The 20200-nt window shown below is 53.8% G+C and overlaps 1 protein-coding gene across 2 annotated transcripts in view; it reads right to left on the bottom strand.

The window, feature by feature from the left end:
* The window catches only part of LOC133360379 (protein arginine N-methyltransferase 3-like), a 61019-nt gene that overhangs the window by 32929 nt on the left and 7890 nt on the right, over positions 1-20200 (bottom strand). For both annotated transcript variants that reach the window (XM_061579079.1, XM_061579078.1), the window contains exons 4-10: positions 18844-18893; positions 17144-17249; positions 15259-15421; positions 14365-14521; positions 13653-13718; positions 12248-12369; positions 3618-3717 (exon numbers count right to left, since the gene is read on the bottom strand). In XM_061579079.1, coding sequence (XP_061435063.1) covers positions 3618-3717; positions 12248-12369; positions 13653-13718; positions 14365-14521; positions 15259-15421; positions 17144-17249; positions 18844-18893 — 764 coding nt within the window. The remainder of the gene's footprint in view (positions 1-3617; positions 3718-12247; positions 12370-13652; positions 13719-14364; positions 14522-15258; positions 15422-17143; positions 17250-18843; positions 18894-20200) is intronic.

Below are 20200 nucleotides of genomic sequence, written 5' to 3'. Positions count from 1 at the left end.
CACAGAGACTCACAGACTCACACAGAAACCCACAGACTCACACAGAGACCCACAGACTCACACAGAGACGCACACAGAGACTCACAGACTTACACAGAGACCCACAGACTCACACAGAGACCCACACAGAGACCCACAGACTCACGCAGAGACCCACAGACGTACAACGAGACCCACACAGAGACTCACAGACTCACACAGAGACCCACAGACTCACACAGAGACCCACACAGAGACCCACAGACACACACAGAGACCCACAGACTCACACAGAGACCCACAGACTCACACAGAGACCCACAGACTCACTCAGAGACCCACATACTCACACAGAGACCCACAGACTCACACAGAGACTCACACAGAGACCCACACAGAGACCCACAGACTCACGCAGAGACCCACAGACTCACACAGAGACCCACAGACTCACACAGAGACCCACAGACTCACACAGAAACCCACAGACTCACGCAGAGACCCACAGACTCACACAGAGACCCACAGACTCACACAGAGACCCACAGACTCACACAGAGACCCACAGACTTACACAGAGACCCACAGACTCACACAGAGACCCACAGACTCACAGAGACCCATAGACTCACACAGAGACCCACAGACTCACACAGAGACCCACCGACTCACACAGAGACCCACAGACTCACACAGAGACCCACAGACTCACACAGAGACCCATAGACTCACGCAGAGACCCATAGACTCACACAGACCCCCACAGACCCACAAAGAGACCCACAGACTCACACAGAGACCCACAGACTCACACAGACACCCACAGACTCACACAGAGACCCACAGACTCACATAGAGACTCACAGACTCACACAAAGACCCATAGACTCACACAGAGACCCACACAAAGACCCACAGACTCACACAGAGGCCCACAGACTCACACAGAGACCCACAGACTCACACAGAGACCCACAGATGTGCGAGGGGCTGCTGCGTGCAGGCTGCGTTATCATATTTTTAAAAAAGAGCTTAACGGCTCATCGAATTCCTCCGAATCAACGTGACAACGGCCTGGCCCACAGGACCAGAGTTCCGCAAGATTTGGAGGATGCCCTGAGCAGTACCCCCACCCCCCCGCCCCCCCCAGGGGGACCAGTGGGGGGGGGGGGGGGGGGTGGAGAACGCGCCGATTCTAACGACGACGACGAACGGGACGGCTGGAACATTTCTGCCCCCTCGGCACTCGTCCCGGTAAAGTCCTGGCGAGGAGGGGGGGGTGGCGGGGTGGGGGGGGGGGGGACGTTCATTCTCGACAATCGCACTGCCCCGTAACACACAAGAGAGCAATCCCGGCCAATTACTTCCCATTTGATGGGGTCTATCTGTAAAAATTTTGACTTTTTTGAGTGCACGTGCAAATCTGCTGGAAAAGCCTGTGGAAGTTTCATGGTGTTCGTACAATATTTGGCGACACTAAAATTAGCGATTTCCCAGCTCGAGGGAATTCGGTGCGAGAGAAACGATGCCCTGTGACACACAAGAGAGCGGGGGTGGGGGGGCGTTCATTCTCGACAATCGCACTCCCCCCCCCGCCCCCCCCCATCCTTGGCGGGACAGGCGGGCACGGTGAGGAGAGGCTCGCGGCTGCCCCAATTTGGTTTGGTGCCAAGGGGGGGGTGGCGGTCGGTCCGGCGCAAGATGCCCTCGCAAGTTCTCCGTCTGTCCGTGGCGGTGGTGGTGGCGGCGGAGGGAGAATGTTGACGAAAAGCTCGCGCAGCCGCATAGCAGTTTGGTGGGCTACGCGTGTTCGCGTGCGTGCGGGGTACGTGAACACGTGTGTGTGTGTCTACACGTGTGTGTCTACACGTGTGTGTGTGTGTTTGTATAGGGGGGAGCGGTGGTGTAGCTGTTAGCGCTACGCTGCGCTATGAACCCGGCGATCCGGATTCGATTCCCGCTCACGGCCAACACCGGTGACGATTATCTGAACCAGTCCTGGGCCTCCCCTAGGTCGACTCAGCCTCAAATGAGTACCTGGTGTGTAGTAAACATCGCCCCTAGGGAGACAAAGGCGGTCGGGCGTGGTGCTGGCCACCCACCCCCTCGTGTACCGTGCCGGCCTTCATAGGTGCTCGCTAACAGCACTTGCCCCAAAAGTCCGTTCAGGCTATACGGGGGATGTTTGTCTTTTTTGTGTGTATGGGTGTACATTTGTGTGTGCGAGTGTGTGTACGTGTGTGTGTACATGTGTGTACGTGTGAGTATGTACGTGTGAGTGTGTACGTGTGTGTGTACATGTGTGTACGTGTGAATGTGTGTACGTGTGTGTGTGTGTATACGTGAGTGTGTATACGGGTGTACGTGTGTGTGTGTGTACGTGTGTGTGTGTGTACGTGTGTGTGGGTGTATGTGTGTGTGTGTACATGTGAGTGTGTACGTGTGTGTGTATACGTGAGTGTGTATACGGGTGTACGTGTGTGTGTACGTGTGTGTGGGTGTATGTGTGTGTACATGTGAGTGTGTACGTGTGTGTGTATACGTGAGTGTGTATACGGGTGTACGTGTGTGGGTGTACGTGTGTGTATGGGTGTATGTGTGTACGTGTGAGTGTGTACATGTGAGTGTGTGTATACGTGTGTGTGTATACGGGTATAAGTGTGTGTGTGTGTGGGTGTACGTGTGTGTGTGGGTGTACGTGTGTATGTACGTGTGTGTGTATACATGAGTGTGTACGTGTGTGTACGTGTGTATGTACGTGTGTGTGTGTATACATGAGTGTGTACGTGTGTGTGTGTGTGTACGTGTGTGTGTGTACGTGTGTGTGGGTGTACGTGTGTGTATGGGTGTATGTGTGTACGTGTGAGTGTGTACATGTGAGTGTGTGTATACGTGTGTGTGTATACGGGTATAAGTGTGTGTGTGTGTGGGTGTACGTGTGTGTGTGGGTGTACGTGTGTATGTACGTGTGTGTGTATACATGAGTGTGTACGTGTGTGTACGTGTGTATGTACGTGTGTGTGTGTATACATGAGTGTGTACGTGTGTGTGTGTGTACGTGTGTGTGTGTACGTGTGTGTGGGTGTACGTGTGTGTATGGGTGTATGTGTGTACGTGTGAGTGTGTACATGTGAGTGTGTGTATACGTGTGTGTGTATACGGGTATAAGTGTGTGTGTGTGTGGGTGTACGTGTGTGTGTGGGTGTACGTGTGTATGTACGTGTGTGTGTATACATGAGTGTGTACGTGTGTGTACGTGTGTATGTACGTGTGTGTGTGTATACATGAGTGTGTACGTGTGTGTGTGTGTACGTGTGTGTGTGTGTGTACGTGTGTGTGTGTACGTGTGTGTGGGTGTACGTGTGTGTATGGGTGTATGTGTGTACGTGTGAGTGTGTACATGTGAGTGTGTGTATACGTGTGTGTGTATACGGGTATAAGTGTGTGTGTGTATGTACGTGTGTGTGTGTGTAAGTGTGTGTGTGTCTGTATGTACGTGTGTGTGTGTGTGTACGTGTGTGTACGTGTGTGTGTGGGTGTACGTGTGTGTACGTGTGTGTGTGTGTATGTACGTGTGTGTGGGTGTAAGTGTGTGTGTGTGTAAGTGTGTGTGTGTGTGCAGGTCCGTCCTCCCTCACCATCCACTCAGACACGATGAGGTCCACCTCCTTCACGGGGAGAGAGACGTCCTCCACTCGCCCGTGCAGAACCGTCACGATGTCCTGCAGCCCGTTCTGTCTGTGCTCACACACAGTACACACAGCACACAGTATACACACACAGTACACACACAGTATACACACAGCACAGTATATACACACACAGTATACACACAGCACACACACAGTACACACACACAGTACACACACAGTACACACACAGTACACACACACAATAAACACACGCACACAGTACACATGTACACAGTACACACAGCACACAGTATACACACACAGTATACACACACAGTACACACACACAATACACACACACAGTACACACAGCACACAGTATACACACACAGTACACACACAGTACACACACAGTACACACGCACACAGTACACACAGCACACAGTACACACAGCACACAGTACACACACACAGTACACACACAGCACACAGTGTACACACACAGTACACACAGCACAGTATATACACACACAATACACACACAGTACACACACAGTATATACACACACTACACACACAGTACACACACACAGTACACACACACAATAAACACACAGTACACACACAGTACACACACAGTACACACACACAATACACACACACAGTACACACACAATACACACAGTATACACACAGTACACACACACAATACACACACAATACACACACAGTACACACGTACACAGTACACACACACAGTATACACACAGCACACAGTACACACAGTATACACACAGCACAGTATACGCACACACAGTATACACACAGTACAGTATACACAGTACACACACACACAAAATAAACACACAGTACACACACAGTACACACACAATACACACACAGTACACGTACAGTACACACACAATGCACACACAGTACACACACAGTACACACAGCACAGTATACACACAGTACACACACACACAATAAACACACAGTACACACGCACACAGTATGCACGTACACAGTACACGCAGCACACACGCAAACAGTACATGCACGCAGTACACACACAGTACACACACAGTACACACAGTGCACACACACACAGTACACACACACAGCACACACACACAGTATACACACACAGTACACACAGTACACACACACACACAGTACACACACAGTACACACACAGTACACACACAGTATACACACAGTACACACACACACACAACACACACAGTACACACACACACAGTACACACACACAGCACACACACACAGCACACACACAGTATACACACACACACAGTGCACACACACACAGTACACACACACAGAGTACACACGGTCCACACACAGTACACACACACACACAGTACACACAGTGCACACACACAGTACACACACAGCACACACACACAGTACACACACAGTATACACACAGTACACACACACAGCACACACACACAGTACACACAGTATACACACAGTATACACACAGTACACACACAGTACACACAATACACACACACACACAGTACACACACAGTACACGCACAGCGCACACCTTTGCACATTAAACCACCCAATGTGTCAGCGTAGTGGTTCACGCACTGCGCTATGAACCTGGGGAGCCCCACTGTGGATTCCCGCTCACGGCCATCATCAGTGTCGGGGTTGCGTCCGAACCCACCCTGGGCCTCCCCTAGGTCGACTCGGCCTCAAACGAGTGCCTGGTGTGGTGTGTGTAATAACATCGGTCAAACAATCAATCAACTTTCGATTTAAAGCTTTCATGACTGCATGGATTCATATTCTTGGTTCTTTCAGTAAAGTCACGTAGAAGGGGAATATTAAAATAATAAAAATTAAACATAATACAATAAATGTTTATTTAGAAATAAAACATAACAAAATAAATGAAAAAAATCTCATGTTTTATTTCTATTATTTTATTATTTCCCTTCTACGTGACTTTACCGAAAGAACCAAGAAGATGAATCGATCAAGTCTTTACTTCCAAAGCACTATTTCGTGCAAAGGATGCAGTCGGTCCCTCATGGCGTTGACCACCCACCACCCCCTCGTGTGCCGTTCTGGCCTTCATAGGTGCTCGCTAACAGCACTTGCCCCTACAATCTGTCAAGGCTACACGGGGGATCTTTGTCTTTGTACGCCTGGGTACGCGTGTGCACGTGCGTACGTATGTGCCCATGTACACACGCGTGTGTGTGCGTATGTATGTGTGTGCGTGTGTGCGTGTGTGCGTCTGCCCGTGTACACGTGCGCGTGTGTATGTGTGTGCGTGTGCATGCATATGTGTGTGCGTGTGCATGCGTTTGCGTGTGTGTGCGTGTGAGTGCGCGTGTGCATGCGTTTGCGTGTGTGTGCGTGCGTGTGCATGCGTTTGCGTGTGTGTGCGTGCGCGTGTGTGTGCATTTGTGTGTGTGCGCGTGTGGAAAGGCAGGCTCGCGGACGATTGGAGCCACATGCGTCCGTGCGTCTACACGTGCACGTGTCTGCGCGTCCGTCCGTGCGTGCGTCCGTCTGTGTATGTGTCCGCACGTGCGTCCGTGCGTGTGTCCGTGTGTCCGCGCGTGTGTCCGTGCGTCTGTGTGTCCGTGTGTCCGTGCGTGCGCGAGACTCCCGGCGCTGCGAGCGAGCGGCGTTAACGCGTGTCGTCGTCGTCGTCGCCGCCGCCGATACGAGACACGGATCTCGGTGTCTCGGTGACAAATGGCCTGGCCCACCCCCCCACCCTCCTCGCCCCCCCCCCCCACCTCATCCACCCACCTTCACACCCCCCCCCCATCCACCCCATAACCCCCGGGCTCGGCTTTCAAACGAGACACACGAGAAAGAAAAAAACACCTCTTGTAATAGGACAAAGAAATAAATAACGGGGTCAGAGAGCGCGAGGAAAAATTTAAAATAAAACGAGTCCTCGCTCTCTCTCTCTCTGACTCTCTCTCTCTCTAACTCTCTCTCTCCTCTTAACTCTCTCGCGCGCTCACTCTCTCTCTATCACCGCCTCTGTAACGCTCGCTCCCTCGCTCTCTCTAATTCTCTCTCTCGCACTCTCTCCAACTCTCTCGCTCGCTCTTACGCAAGCTCTGTCGTTCTCGCACGCTCTCTCTCCCGCCGTGCTCTATCCCACGCTCCCCCCGCACGCGCTCTCACGCTCTCCTTGTGCTCTCTCTCTCTCCCCCACTCTCCCTCCCTCTCTCTCACTCTCTCTCTCACTCTCTCACGCTCTCCCTCCCTCCCCCTCACTCTCCCTCCCTCTCCCTCCCTCTCTCACGCTCTCCCTCCCTTTCACACGCTCACACTCTCCCTCCCTCGCACACACTCTCTCCCTCCCTCCCTCTCTCCCTCCCTCCCTCTAACTCTCCCTCTCACTCTCTCTCTCTCTCTCCCTCCCTCTCTCCCTTCCTCTCACTCTCCCTCCCTTTCACAAACTCTCACACTCTCACACTCTCTCACACTCCCTCCCTTTCACAAACTCTCACAAACTCTCACACTCTCTCTCCCTCCCTCTCTCTCCCTCTCCCCTCCCTCCCTCCCCTCTCTCTCTCCCACACTCTCTCACACTCCCCCCCCCCCCTCTCTCGAACGCGGCACGGGGAACGCTATCGACCTCACGATCTGTCTCTTATCAGGAGCCCGCAGCCTCTCCTCCCTCTACAAATTTCTGCTCCAAATTTGATGAGCAGTTAGCGAGCGCCTATTTAGGCTGCCACAGCCACTTGATGGATGGATGTGTGGGTGGGGGTGGGTGGGGGTGTGTGCGCGTGTGTGTATGTGGGGAGCGGTGGTGCAGCGGTTAGCACGCTTCACCATCCACAGACCTGGCGACACGAGTTCGATTCCCGCTCACGGACAACACGAGTAACAATGATCCTAATCGGTCCTGGGCCTCCCCTAGGTCGACTCGGCCTCAAATGAGTACCTGGTGCAGTGTAAACATCGCCACTGGGGAGACAAAGGCGGTCGGGCGTGACGCTGACCACCCACCCCCTCGTGTGCCACCATGCCGGCCTTCATAGGTGCTCGCTAACAGCACTTGCCCCTACAGTCTGTTAAGCCGATACGGGGGCTCTTTGTCTTTGTTTGGTGGATGTGTGGGTGAGTGGTTGGGTGGGTGAGTGGATGTGTGGGTGAGTGGGTGGGTGGGTGGTTGGGTGGTTGGATGAGTGGTTGGGTGGGTGAGTGGTTGGGTGGGTGAGTGGGTGAGTGGGTGGTGAGTGGGTGAGTGGTTGGGTGGGTGGGTGAGTGGTTGGGTGGGTGAGTGGTTGGGTGGGTGAGTGGTTGGGTGGGTGAGTGGTTAGGTGGGTGGGTGAGTGGTTGGGTAGGTGAGTGGGTGAGTGGTTGGGTGGGTGGGTGAGTGGTTGGGTGGGTGAGTGGGTGAGTGGTTGGGTGGGTGAGTGGTTGGATGTGTGGGTGAGTGGTTGGATGGGTGGGTGGTTGGGTGGGTGAGTGGGTGAGTGGGTGAGTGGTTGGATGTGTGGGTGAGTGGGTGGGTGAGTGGGTGAGTGGTTGGATGGGTGGGTGGGTGAGTGGGTGAGTGGTTGGGTGGGTGAGTGGTTGGATGAGTGGGTGAGTGGATGTGTGGATGAGTGGTTGGATGTGTGGGTGGGTGAGTGGGTGAGTGGGTGAGTGGTTGGTTGGGTGGGTGAGTGGATGTGTGGGCGAGTGGTTAGGTGGGTAGGTGAGTGGTTGGGTGAGTGGGTGGGGGAGTGGGTGGGTGAGTGGTTGGGTGGGTGAGTGGTTGGGTGGGTGGGTGGGTGAGTGGTTGGGTGGGTGAGTGGTTGGGTGAGTGGGTGGGTGAGTGGTTGGGTGGGTGAGTGGTTGGGTGGGTGGTTGGATGTGTGGGTGAGTGGTTGGGTGAGTGGTTGGGTGGGTGAGTGAGTGGATGTGTGGGTGAGTGGTTGGGTGAGTGGATGAGTGAGTGGATGTGTGGGTGAGTGGTTGGGTGGTTGCGAGGCCACTGTGTTTGCAGCCCAGCTGCCTTTGTCTCTAATTTGACGGGTGTGTGTGTGTGTGGGGGGGGCATAGCAGTTGTCGGGTCTTCAGGCCGAGTTGACCTAGAGGTGGGGGGGGGGGGAACGCGCCCGGACGCGATGTAGATTAGGTACTGGGCGTGCGTACGTCGTTGAGAGCGGTGGCGCAGCGGTTAGCGCACTGTGCGGCAACCGCTCATTATTAGAACCGGTTGTGGGCGTCCCCTAGGTTGACTCGGCCTTAAATGAGTATTGCAGCCGGTGCAGTGTGTTATCATCAGCACTGGGGTTGTGGTACTGGCCGTTCCAGCCTTCGTAGGTGCCGCTCGCTAACAGCACTTGCCCCAACAGGCTGCTGGAGGCTACACGGGGCGACCACCTTTGTCTGTGTGTGTCTGTGTGTGAAACGAATGGTTATTGGAAGTGAGCCGATGGGTGTTTTTGGAGGGGCGCGTTAATCACCGGGAAGAGAACCACGGATCTCACGCGACATGCAGCGTCACCACCCAAACAAGCCAAAGGCAAAGATCCCCCGCGTAGCCTCGGCAGCCTGTTGGGGCAAGTGCCGTTAGCGCGGGTGGCTACGAAGGCCGGCACGGCGCACGATGCGGGCGAGTAGGCCAGCACCACGACCTTCATCTCCCCAGTGGCGGCGGGTACTCATTTGAGGCCGAGTCTACCTAGGGGGGAGACCCAGGAGCACTTCTGATGTGACTCGTCACTGAATGTTAACCGTGGAGAGTGAAAGAAGAAACATTTTCTTGGTTCTTTCGGTAAAGTCACGTAGAAGGGAAGTAATACAATAATATTATATTATTTTATTATGTTTTATTTTTATTATTGTATTACTTCCCTTCTACGTGACTTTACCGAAAGAACCAAGAAGATGAATCCCTGCAGTCACGAAAGCTTTAAATCGAAATAAAATACAATTCTCACAATTGTATTTTATTATGTTTGAGAATTGTATTTTATTATGTTTTATTTTTGTATTTTATTATGGTTTATTATTTTATTATTTCCCTTCTACGTGACTTTACTGAAAGAACCAAGAAGATGAATCCCTGCAGTCACGAAAGCTTTAAATCGAAAAAGAAACGTTTTTTTTGTGTTACCAGGGTCGACGGGTCTGCAAGCGCAGCGCGCTAACCGCTCCCCCACCACTCCCCCACGCGTAGAGACGCGTGAGCGAGCGAGCGCACAGACGGACGCGCGCGCTCAGCCTAACGATCCGATGTTATCAAGCCCCACCTCCTCGTTAACAGTTAACGAGGTAATTTCTGCACTTAATTAAAATGCAGCTCACAGGAGGCCGTACTGTACGCCATGCGCCGAGGGTCCTGCTATTACCGCTGACGACGACGATGACGATGACGACGATGATGATGACGACGACGATGATGATGACGACGATGATGATGATGACGACGATGATGATGACGACGATGATGATGACGACGACGACGATGATGATGACGACGATGATGATGACGACGACGATGATGACGACGATGATGACGACGACGATGATGATGACGACGATGATGACGACGACGATGATGATGACGACGATGATGATGACGATGATGACGACGATGATGACGATGACGACGATGACGACGATGATGATGACAACGATGACGACGACGACGACGATGACGACGATGATAACGACGATGACGTAAATCGTAACTCTGCCGACGATGGTGACGACGATGATGACGACGATGATGATGACGATGATGACAACGACGATGACGACGACGACGACGACGATGATGATGACAACGACGATGATGACAACGACGACGATGACGACGACGACGATGATGACGATGACGACGATGATGATGATAACGATGACGACGATGATGACAACGACGACGACGATGATGACGATGACGACGACGACGATGATAACGATGACGACGATGATGACGATGATGACGACGATGATGACAACGACGATGATAACGATGACGACGATGATGACAACGACGATGATGACAACGACGACGACGACGACGATGATAACGATGACGACGATGATGACAACGACGATGATAACGATGACGACGATGATGATGACAACGACGACGACGACGACGATGATAACGATGACGACGATGATGACAACGACGATGATAACGATGACGACGATGATGATGACAACGACGACGACGATGATAACGATGACAACGATGATGACGATGATGACGACGATGATGATAACGATGACTACAATAATGACGATGACGACAACGACGACGATGTAAATCGTGACTCTGCTGACGATGGTGACGATTGCGATGATAACGCCACAAAGATGCTCATGGCGACGCTTCCCACGGCGATTGTGATGATGACGACGGCGATGACGACGATTGTGATGTCACTGCCGACGGTGTGAACTCCACCTCCACCACCTCCACCACCTCCTCCACGCTGACGAGGATGGGGAACGAGATGCTGATGACGATCGTGACGATGATAACGACGACGATGATGATGCTCGTGATGATGATCGTGACCAAGGTCGCGATCTTGATGCCCGTGAAGATACGAATGATTATGACGGCGGCGACGATGATCGTGACGATGTGTGTTGAACTTCTTTCGCACCGTACGTCGCCAACCGCGCTAATCGTGATGATGATGATGATGATCACAATGATGACAGCGATCGCGATCGTCGTCACGATCGTGATCACGATCGCCGTGAGGATGACAATGATGATTACGACGACGATGATCGTGATGGTGATCGTGATGACAGTGATGATGACAATTATCACGGCGATCACCGCGATCGTGACGACGATCGTGATCATGATCACCGTGAAGATGACAATGATTATTACGACGACGACGATCGTGATTTGATGATAATTACAACGATCACCACGATCGTGGCGACGATCGCGATCACAACGACGACCACAACGATGACAATGCCAGCACCACCGATGACGACGACGCACTAGGAGCTCGACTACGATCGCGATCGCAACGGCGGCGGCGGGAACGCCGCGGACGGACGGAGAGACAAACCCACGGACGGAGGGAGGGGAGGGGAGGGAGGGGAGGGAGGGGAGGGAGGGGAGGGAGGGGAGGGAGGAGAGGGGAGGGGATGGGAGGGGAGGGGAGGGGAGGGAGGGGAGGGAGGAGAGGGGAGGGGAGGGGAGGGGAGGGAGGGGAGGGAGGGAGGGAGGGGAGGGGAGGGAGGTCAGGCAGGTGCCTTCGCCGCTATGGTGCTGGTAGCGCAGCAGCGGGGGATCTGGTGATGGGTATTTTGGGGGGTGATTTGTGTTTCTTGTTGGTGTCTATGAACACAGTAACACACAATGGGACTAATGTTACACGGGAAACTCGCGTTAAATCTTTGATTAAAAGAAAAATACAAAAAAAAGGAGGGAGGGAGGGAGAGAGGGAGGGGAGGGAGGGTGGGAGGGGGAGGGAGGGAGGAAGGGAGGGAGGGAGGGAGGGGAGGGAGGGTGGGAGGGGGAGGGAGGGAGGAAGGGAGGGAGGGGAGGGAGGGGAAGGAGGGGGGGGAGGGTCGGAGGGGAGGGAGGGAGGTGACGGAAGGAGGGTGGGAGGGGAGGGGAGGGAGCGCCTCCGGTGACCTCTGACCTCACGATGTCCATGGCCTGGTAGGCGATCTCCGACTGCTCCACAGCGAAGACGCGCCGCGCTCCGCTCCGCGCCGCAAACAGCGACAAGATCCCCGTCCCGCAGCCCACGTCCAGCACCACCTGGGGGGGGGGGGGGGGACGAGGTGGGGGGGAGGAGGAGGAGGTGGAGGAGGTCACGGTGAGACCAGGCGACGGGGGTTGAGGGTTACATGGTCGCGTGGCGTTTGGAGCATTTGGCTGCCGCGCTAAATCTCCGCAAGGCGACGACGACGACGACGACGATGATGATGATGACGATGATGATGACGACGATGATGACGATGATGACGATGATGATGATGACGATGACGATGACGATGATGACGATGACGATGACGATGATGACGATGATGATGACGATGACGATGATGACGATGACGATGATGATGACGATGATGATGATGATGATGACGATGATGATGATGACGATGATGATGACGATGATGATGACGATGACGATGATGACGATGACGACGATGATGACGATGATGACGATGATGATGATGATGACGATGATGATGATGATGATGAGCCAGTTCGTCGTTAAAGCCATCATTCGTGATGGCCAGGGTCACTTCTGAAATAAGTAATATTTTTAAAAAACTTTTTTTTAAACACGCTTTTATGAAACGTACTAGTAATGGCAGAACTCCACGACTCCAGGAAGTGGCCCCGAAGCTTGCCACAACGTAAGGGACCGTGGCCAACTACAGCCAACGTTAAGTTGGAGGAGGTGGAGAAGGAGGTGGAGGAGGTGGAGGAGGTGGAGGAGGAGGTGGAGGAGGTGGAGGAGGAGGAGGTGGAGCAGGAGTAGGTGGAGGAGGAAGAGGTGGAGGTGGTGGAGGTGGAGGAGGAGGAGGAGGAGGAGGAGGAGGTGGAGGAGGAGGAGGAGGAGGAGGAGGAGGAGGAGGAGAAAGAGGTGGGGGAGGAGGCAGAGGTGGAGGAGGTGGAGGAGGAGGAGGCAGAGGTGGAGTTGGTGGAGGAGGAGTAGGTGGAGGAGGAGTAGGTGGAGGAGGAGGAAGAGGTGGAGGTGGTGGAGGAGGTGGAGGAAGAGGTGGAGGAAGAGGTGGAGGAGGAGAAGGAGGAGGAGGAAGAGGTGAAGGAAGAGGAGGAGGAGGTGGTGGAGGAGGTGGTGGAGGAGGAGGAGGTGGTGGAGCAGGAGGTGGAGGAGGTGCAGGGGGAGTAGGTGGCGCAGGAGTAGGTGGTGGAGGAGGAGGAGGAGGAGGTGGAGTTCGCAGAGAGAGACAGCGACACGCACAGTGCCGGGGTGAGCAGGACGAGGAGAGACACGGTGACGAGGGGTGACGACTCGCAGACCGGGGGGGGCGGGGGGGGGGGGGGGCCGGCGGGCCGTGACCTCTGACCTTGTCTCTGAAGAGGTGAGGGTTGCCGTAGATGAAGTCCCGGTAGGCCCCCGTCCTCACCGTGTCCTGGTGGCGACACGGCAGGGAGGTCGGCGGTGAAACATTCCACGTGCCAAAGCCGAGGACAGGACTAACGCCACAGTCTATAGGTCTTTGTGTAAGTCTGTGGGTCTCTGTGTGAGTCTATAGGTCTCTGTGTGAGTCTATAGGTCTCTGTGTGAGTCTATGGGTCTCTGTGTGAGTGTGTCTGTGTGTGAGTCTATGGGTCTCTGTGTGAGGATATGGGTCTCTGTGTGAATCTATGAGTCTCTGTGTGAGTCTGTGGGTGTCTGTGTGAGTCTGTGGGTATCTGTGTGAGTCTGTGGGTCTCTGTGCGAGTCTATGGGTCTCTGTGTGGGTCTATAAGTCTCTGTGTGAGTCTGTGGGTCTCTGTGTGAGTCTGTGGGTCTCTGTGTGAGTATATGGGTCTCTGTGTGGGTCTATGAGTCTCTGTGCGAGTCTATGAGTCTCTGTGCGAGTCTGTGGGTCTCTGTGTGAGTCTATGGGTCTCTGTGCGAGGTCTACGGGTCTCTGTGTGAGTCTATGGCACGGAGAGTCACAACTTTAAAACAACAACAACACAGACACACAAATCACACGATTTACAAACACACCCTGTGTGAAACCTGCCCCTCCCCCCCGCCCCCCCCCGCCCCCCCCCCCCGCCCCTCACCTTGAGCATCTCCTCGTGGATGGAGAAGTGGGCGTAGGAGCCGAAGTACGCCTCGTCCTCCTGCTGACGCTCCTCCTCCTCGCCGCCACCGCCGCCGCCGCGCGAGGTGGAGCGCGATGGAGCCGCTGTGCCGTTGACGATCGCTCCCATCACCTCCCTACGCACAGGGGGGGCGCGGGGGGGGGCGGGGGGGGAGGGGGGGGCGGGCGGGGGGGCAGAAGCAGGTCAAGGTCGGACGGGCAGACAGAGACGGTCAGACGAACGGACGATCGCTCCCATCACCTCCCTACGCACAGGGGGCGGGGGTGGGCGGGAAGAGGCAGGTCAAGGTCGGACGGACAGACACAGACGGTCAAACGGACAGACGGACGTTCAGACAGATGGACAGAAAGACGGTCAGACCAAAGGACGATCGCTCCCATCACCTCCCTACACACAGGGGGGGGGGCGGGGGGCGGAGGCAGGTCAAGGACGGACGGACAGACACAGACGGACGGACGGACAGACACAGACGGTCAGACGGACAGACGGACGTTCAGACAGATGGACAGAAGGACGGTCAGACGAATGGACGATCGCTCCCATCACCTCCCTACGGGCAGAGGTCAAAAACGGGTTTTGATTCCTTACCCGTACCCGGCCGTACCCGTACCCTACCCATACCCGGCCGGGTAGGGTACGGGTATCGGGTACCCGGTTACGACCTCTGGCAGGGGGGTGGGGGAGGGGGTGGGCGGGGAGAGGCAGGTCAAGGTCAGACGGGCAGACAGATAGACAGACAGACAGACGGACGGACGGACGGAAAGACAGACTAATGGACAGACAGACGGACGGACAGACAGTCCGACTGGCAGTCAGACGGACGGACAGACGGACAAAGATTCCGTCGCGTACCGCATCTTGTGCATGTCCTCCATCGCGCGGGCGAGCTCCTGCTCGGCCCTCTCCGCCCGCCTCTCCGCCAACCGAGCGCGGAGACCCTCGTCGCGGAGTCCCACCTGGCGGATTCCCTCCTCCGCCTCATCCTCCTCCTCCTCCTCCAAGGCCCCGTCCACGTCTAAGCCGGGGAAACAAGGAAGAGAAAGCACGCAGCGCACGCATCGCACACGGAGCACACACGGAGCACACGCATCACACACGCATCACACACGCATCACACACGCATCACACATGGAGCACACGCACAGCACACGCATCACACACGCATCACACACGCATCACACACGCATCACACTCATCACACACGCATCACACACGCATCACACACGCATCACACTCATCACACACGCATCACACACGCATCACACACGCATCACACACGCATCACACACGCATCACACACGCAGCACACACGCAGCACACGCAGCACCGGGAGTTGGGACTGCCCATCGTCGAGCCAACGCGAGCCCTCCCGCACCAAACGAGCCGCGTCGTCCATGAGCGGGTCGCGCGTTGGCGGTGGTGGAAATTCCGCATTACTATGGCAGGGAGGCGAGTCTATCGATAAAACGACCATTGGTGAATTCCACCCCCCGCATCACCCCCACGGCAAAGTTGTACTCGTTGTATCGACCCTAGGGGGATGATGGGCCGATTCAACACCCCCGGACGGACAGGTAAACAGATTGACAGACAGACACACGGACACACAGACAGACACACAGACAGACAGACACACAGACAGACACAGACAGACAGACACACAGACAGACACACAGACAGACAGACACACACACAGACAGACACACAGACAGACAGACACACAGACAGACACAGACAGACACACACACAGACAGACACACAGACAGACAGACACACACACAGACAGACACACAGACAGACAGACACACAGACAGACACAGACAGTCACACAGACAGACAGACAGACACAGACACGAAAACAGACAGACACACAGACACACACACGGACAGACACACGGACAGACACACGGACAGACACAGAGACAGACAGAGACAGACAGCTGGACACACGGCGGACATACGGAGAGAGGAGGACGGTGAAAGAGAGGGACAGAGCTAATTTACAGGCGTTTCAAACCCTCGCTTGTGAGAGGAACGCAAACTCTGAGAGTCACAGGGCACGGGGCCTACAGGGGAGCGAGCGACAAGTTGTCAAGTTGAGGGGCGTGGCGTCGGGTCGGTCGGTGGGCGCAGCTGGTCTGCTATTTTTATTTCATTTTTTTATTTTACCAGAAGCTACCTGGCTATCACAAATGATGGCTCGACAAAGCAGAGGTCGCAACCGGGTACCCGATACCCGTACCCTACCCGATACCCGGCTACCCGTACCCGGCTGGGTACGGGTACCCGTTTGCGACCCTGGTGCGGCCGGGTACGGGTACGGGTAGGCCGTGAGTCACTGGTGAGTCACCGTTTGTCACTCATTTCCCAACGTCTTGTCTCTTCTCACAATTCAAGTTCCTAGAATCAACCCACACGCGCCTGCAACATGGCTTCATCCCAGAGGTCGCAATCGGGTACCCGATACCCGTACCCTACCCGTACCCGGCCGGATACGGGTAGGGTACGGGTACGGCCGGGTACGGGTTACGGGTACCCGTTTGCGACCCTGGTGCTGCCGGGTATGGATACGGCTAAGACACGCAAACTCCAAATATACAGCAGCAGGCGTCAGGGTTGGGATCAAACCCACGACCTCCTGTGTACCAGGCGAGGTAGTTAACATCTCATAGCCACCATGGCGCTCCTGCCTTGCGGAGTCGTTTGAGGGATTCGGTGGAGCGGCTCGTCCACTCACCGTGGGTGAGCAGAAGGTCGTCCTCCAGGGTGGACGTCAGGAACCGGTCGCTCACCCAGGGTTGGGACTCGCGGGGAGAGAAGAGGAGGTCACGGGGTGACGGGCCCTAAGAATACGGTCACGTCATCGTCAGCAAGATCAGCGTCGTCATTATCATCATCAGCAACATCATCAGCAACATCATCAGCAAGATCAGCAACAGCATTAACATCTAGATTTGAAGCTTTCGTGACTGCAAGGATTCATATTCTTAGGTTTTTTCGGTAAAGTCACGGAGGTAAAAATTTTTAATTAATAAAAGTAAAATAAAAATCACGACGTTTTGGAGGCAACACAAGCTTCCGTCTTCAGGTGGAACCGTCACAACATGATAGCTGTATCAAGTAACTTGAGAAAACTTTACCGAAAACCTTAGAATAAGCATTAACATCATCAGCAAGAGCACCATCATCATCATCATCGGTAAGATCATTGTCATCATGTGCAGCAACAACAGTAGCAGCACCATCATCGTCGTCGTCATTGTCGTCACGAGCAGCAGCATCAAAATCATCGTCATCATCGTTGCAGTCGTTGCAATCAGCAGCAGCATCAACATCGCCGTCGTCATCACCACTACCATCATCGTCATCATCTTTGTCGTCGCCACGATCAGCAGCAGCATCAACATCGCCGTCGTCATCACCACCACCATCATCGTCATCATCTTTGTCGTCGCCACGATCAGCAGCAGCATCAACATCGCCATCGTCATCACCACCACCATCATCGTCATCATCTTTGTCGTCGCCACGATCAGCAGCAGCATCAACATCGCCGTCGTCATCACCACCACCATCATCGTCATCATCTTTGTCGTCGCCACGATCAGCAGCAGCATCAACATCGCCATCGTCATCACCACCACCATCATCGTCATCATCTTTGTCGTCGCCACGATCAGCAGCAGCATCAACATCGCCGTCGTCATCACCACCACCATCATCGTCATCATCTTTGTCGTCGCCACGATCAGCAGCAGCATCAACATCGCCATCGTCATCACCACCACCATCATCGTCATCATCTTTGTCGTCGCCACGATCAGCAGCAGCATCAACATCGCCGTCGTCATCACCACCATCATCGTCATCGTCACGATCAGCAGCAGCATCAACATCGTCGTCGTCATCACCACCACCATCATCGTCATCATCGTCGTCGTCACGATCAGCAGCATCAACATCGTCGTCGTCGTCATCACCACCATCATCGTCATCTTCGTCGTCACGATCAGCAGCAGCATCAACATCGCCATCGTCAACACCACCATCATCGTCATCTTAGTCGTCACGATCAGCAGCAGCATCAACATCGCCGTCGTCATCACCACCATCGTCGTCATCTTCGTCATCGTCACGATCAGCAGCAGCATCATCGTCGTCATCATCGTCGTCATCATCGTCGTCATCGTCATCATCGTCACGAGCAGCAGCATCAACATCGCCGTCGTCATCACCACCACCACCATCATCGTTATCTTCGTCATCGTCACGATCAGCAGCAGCATCAACATCGTCGTCATCACCAGTTGACTTGGTACGTAACGCAGCGCGCTAAACCGCTGCGCCACCGCTCCCCACACACACACGCGTGTGAGCTGCGTGTGTACACACAGACACGCGTGCGTTACATAATCACGCGAGCAGAAGGGGACTCACGGTGTTTCTGATGAAGTTTACAATCCTGATGTAGTCGTAAAAGTCCAAGCCTGGAAAATAGAATGTGTGCATCATTTACGGAGTCACACCCAAGCAGGCTCCAATGGAACACACGCAGCATCATCATCATCAGAATCAGCGGCATCATCATCATCATCAGAATCAGCGGCATCATCATCATTCTTAATTTTGGAGCTTTCGTGACTGCAGGAATTACTCTTTGGTTCTTTCGGTAAAGTGACGTATAAAGATAAAATAATAAATTAAATAATAGCATACGACGTTTCGATTGCAACACAAGCAATCATCATCAGGTATAAATGAAATAGCGACATAAAATCGAACCAGAAAACTATAGACAGACATATAAGCAGACAGATATCACCAAGATACATAGAGAGAGTAACACAGGTACAGAGAGGGAGATCGTCTCTGTGGCGAGGCCTTAAATAGACAGAGGGGGCGGAGGCAGAGTGAGGGAGGGGTTAGAGAAAAAATGTACATGTCAATGAGTACGAAGAACGCGTAGTAAAGTACGCAGGCTTGAACATTAGGAGAGTGGGAGAAAGAACACACTAAAAAATATCGAAATGTTACGTAATACAACACAGAGAGTCGGTCAACACACAATTAACGCATAGCCTGGTCGATTACGTATTTCAAAGATTGCTAAGTTAGAATTTAAGTGTGAAAATCATCATCATCATCATCTTTCGATTTAAAGCTTTCGTGACTGCAGGGATTCATCTTCTTGGTTCTTTCGGTAAAGTCACGTAGAAGGGAAGTAATGAAATAAGAAAAATAAAACATAATAAAATAATTCTCACGACGTTTCGGCCACAACGCAAGCAGCCGTCCTCAGGTGAAGAACATGTCTGTCGATAAGACAGCGTCAAAATTTTAGACTCTGTCGTGAGAATTATTTTATTATGTTTTATTTTTCTTATTTTATTACTTCCCTTCTACGTGACTTTACCGAAAGAACCAAGAAGATCATCATCATCATCGGCCGCACCTCCAATTCAGCACGGTCGGCTCTTTATGGCGCGAAAGAAGTTCCAACATAACGCAACGCAAAGCCGGGTCCCCTCTCCACCCTTCGCGCTCACACTGTTCCACAATCCATTCCGCTGCACCACGTGAAATCATTTCATTGCTCCATCTCCGCTGGGGTCGAGGGCACCCCACCCGCCCCCTGTACGTACGTTGAACTTCTTTCGCGCTGTACGTAGCCAATCGTAGCTAATCGGAGGTGCGGGGGAAGGACAACAAACTACGGGTCTCTGTGAGTCTATGGGTCTCTGTGTGAGTCTGTGGGTCTCTGTGTGAGTCAATGGGACTCTGCGTGAGTCTATGG

This window comes from Lethenteron reissneri, chromosome 68 (genome assembly GCF_015708825.2).
Source record: "Lethenteron reissneri isolate LAM-NWPU_2019-01 chromosome 68, ASM1570882v1, whole genome shotgun sequence".
NCBI classification, from domain to species: domain Eukaryota; kingdom Metazoa; phylum Chordata; class Hyperoartia; order Petromyzontiformes; family Petromyzontidae; genus Lethenteron; species Lethenteron reissneri.
This window is presented reverse-complemented; position numbering and strand designations above follow the sequence as displayed.